The sequence below is a fragment of the Echinops telfairi genome, unplaced genomic scaffold (genome assembly GCF_000313985.2).
Source record: "Echinops telfairi isolate 266 unplaced genomic scaffold, ASM31398v2 ScPeMD7_7469;HRSCAF=8507_1, whole genome shotgun sequence".
Classification (NCBI taxonomy): domain Eukaryota; kingdom Metazoa; phylum Chordata; class Mammalia; order Afrosoricida; family Tenrecidae; genus Echinops; species Echinops telfairi.
In genome coordinates this window covers 117,834,629-117,836,059 of record NW_022111373.1, presented here as the reverse complement: position 1 = coordinate 117,836,059, position 1,431 = coordinate 117,834,629, and the positions used below count along the sequence as shown (strand labels likewise).

At 44.4% G+C, this 1,431-nt stretch overlaps 1 protein-coding gene across 1 annotated transcript in view; it reads right to left on the bottom strand.

The window, feature by feature from the left end:
* Nucleotides 1-1,431, bottom strand: part of ADAMTS12 (ADAM metallopeptidase with thrombospondin type 1 motif 12) — a 159,790-nt gene that overhangs the window by 22,226 nt on the left and 136,133 nt on the right. The window contains exon 20 of the mRNA XM_045285263.1: nt 526-669. Within this exon, the coding sequence (XP_045141198.1) occupies nt 526-669 (144 nt within the window). The remainder of the gene's footprint in view (nt 1-525; nt 670-1,431) is intronic.

Sequence of the window (1,431 nt, the reverse complement as noted above, 5' to 3'; positions counted from 1 at the left end):
TTTATATAAAAGTTAAGTGGACATCAAGAAAACATCCCAACCCAGTGCTGCCCAAGCCCACAAGTCCAACATTAACCCATAACCCATATGTCCAACACCAATCCACAAAGTCCTCCTCCATCTCACAAAACAGATGCAATGATGCCAACTGCAGGAGGAAAGCTGAGTCAGTTAATGTGTAACCATCTCAGCACTGGCAGGGGTTTCCACATGGGTGCTTCAGCTGTACCCTGGTCAGACCATGAGAAAGCAAGAGACCCGAGAACTAGAAAGGTGAGGATCACTGAGCCATTTATCCCTCCACCTTTCTATTAACCCCACATGTGCTTATCGACCAGGCTGGCACAATAAACTAAGCAACTCAACTATGAACGATCCAGAGGAGCTTTTTTCTGTTTTTATTTTTATGGATGGGGGTGGGGAATCCCCTCGTCTATTACTGTTGACATCAAAAGAATAAAAAGGTTCTTTTTTGTGTGTTATAATGGCAGTGGTAATATGAGAAGGATTGTAGCAAAATCTTACCAGATTCCAGCTCCCAGTGGCCCAGTGACAGCAAGGTTTCTTGTTGCAGGGAGCAGAAGGTGGGGGCCTTTCTTTCCAGTTACAGAAGCCCCCTGGACAAGACACTCCTCTCTGCTGAACTCCGCCTCCACAGGACCTGGAGCACTGGCATAGGACAGAGAACAGACAGACATGGCGGTGATGACGTCGGTGAGAAGGGAGAACTTCTCCCATCCTATGTGCTGTGTGCACTGGTATCAGGAATACCAGTTCTCTACTGTCCTTGCAGGATCCTGACAATGATAACTCATTTTCAGCAACAGTGGTAAAAAGGGAACGAGGGAGGTTGATAAAAGACATTTCTAGGGAAAGAAGCCACGCTGAAGGAAACCAAACTAAAATAATCAAACCTGTTGCAATCAAGTCAATTTAGATTTATGTTGTTGTTGTTACGTGCCATTAAGTTGGCTCTGACTCATAGCAACCCTGCATACAACAGAATGAATATCGGCACCATCCTGCACTGTCCTCCCAATGGGTATAGTGCACAGCAACCCTATTGGGGTTCCAGGGACTGTGAATCTTTATGGGAACAGTTTCATCTTTGCCCCATGGAGTGGTTGGTGGGTTTGAACAGATGACTTTGTGACTAGCAGTCCAATTCCTAGTCCCTAGGAGGCAAAAATCAGAAGAAGCGGAATACTTCAATGTCAAATGGAAATATGTCAAAAGGATGGCATTTTGCTTAGAACTCTAGATAGATGGTCATTCTGGATGAACACACTCTTATCTGAGTTTGATTTTCTGACACAAATGTCTAGAAAACAAAATTTGGATTTGTAAAATTTCAATTAGCTCTACAAGTCTTCCCACTACATGTTGCTGTTTGGCGTCATCAAGCCTGTTCCAACTCATAGCGGCCTCATG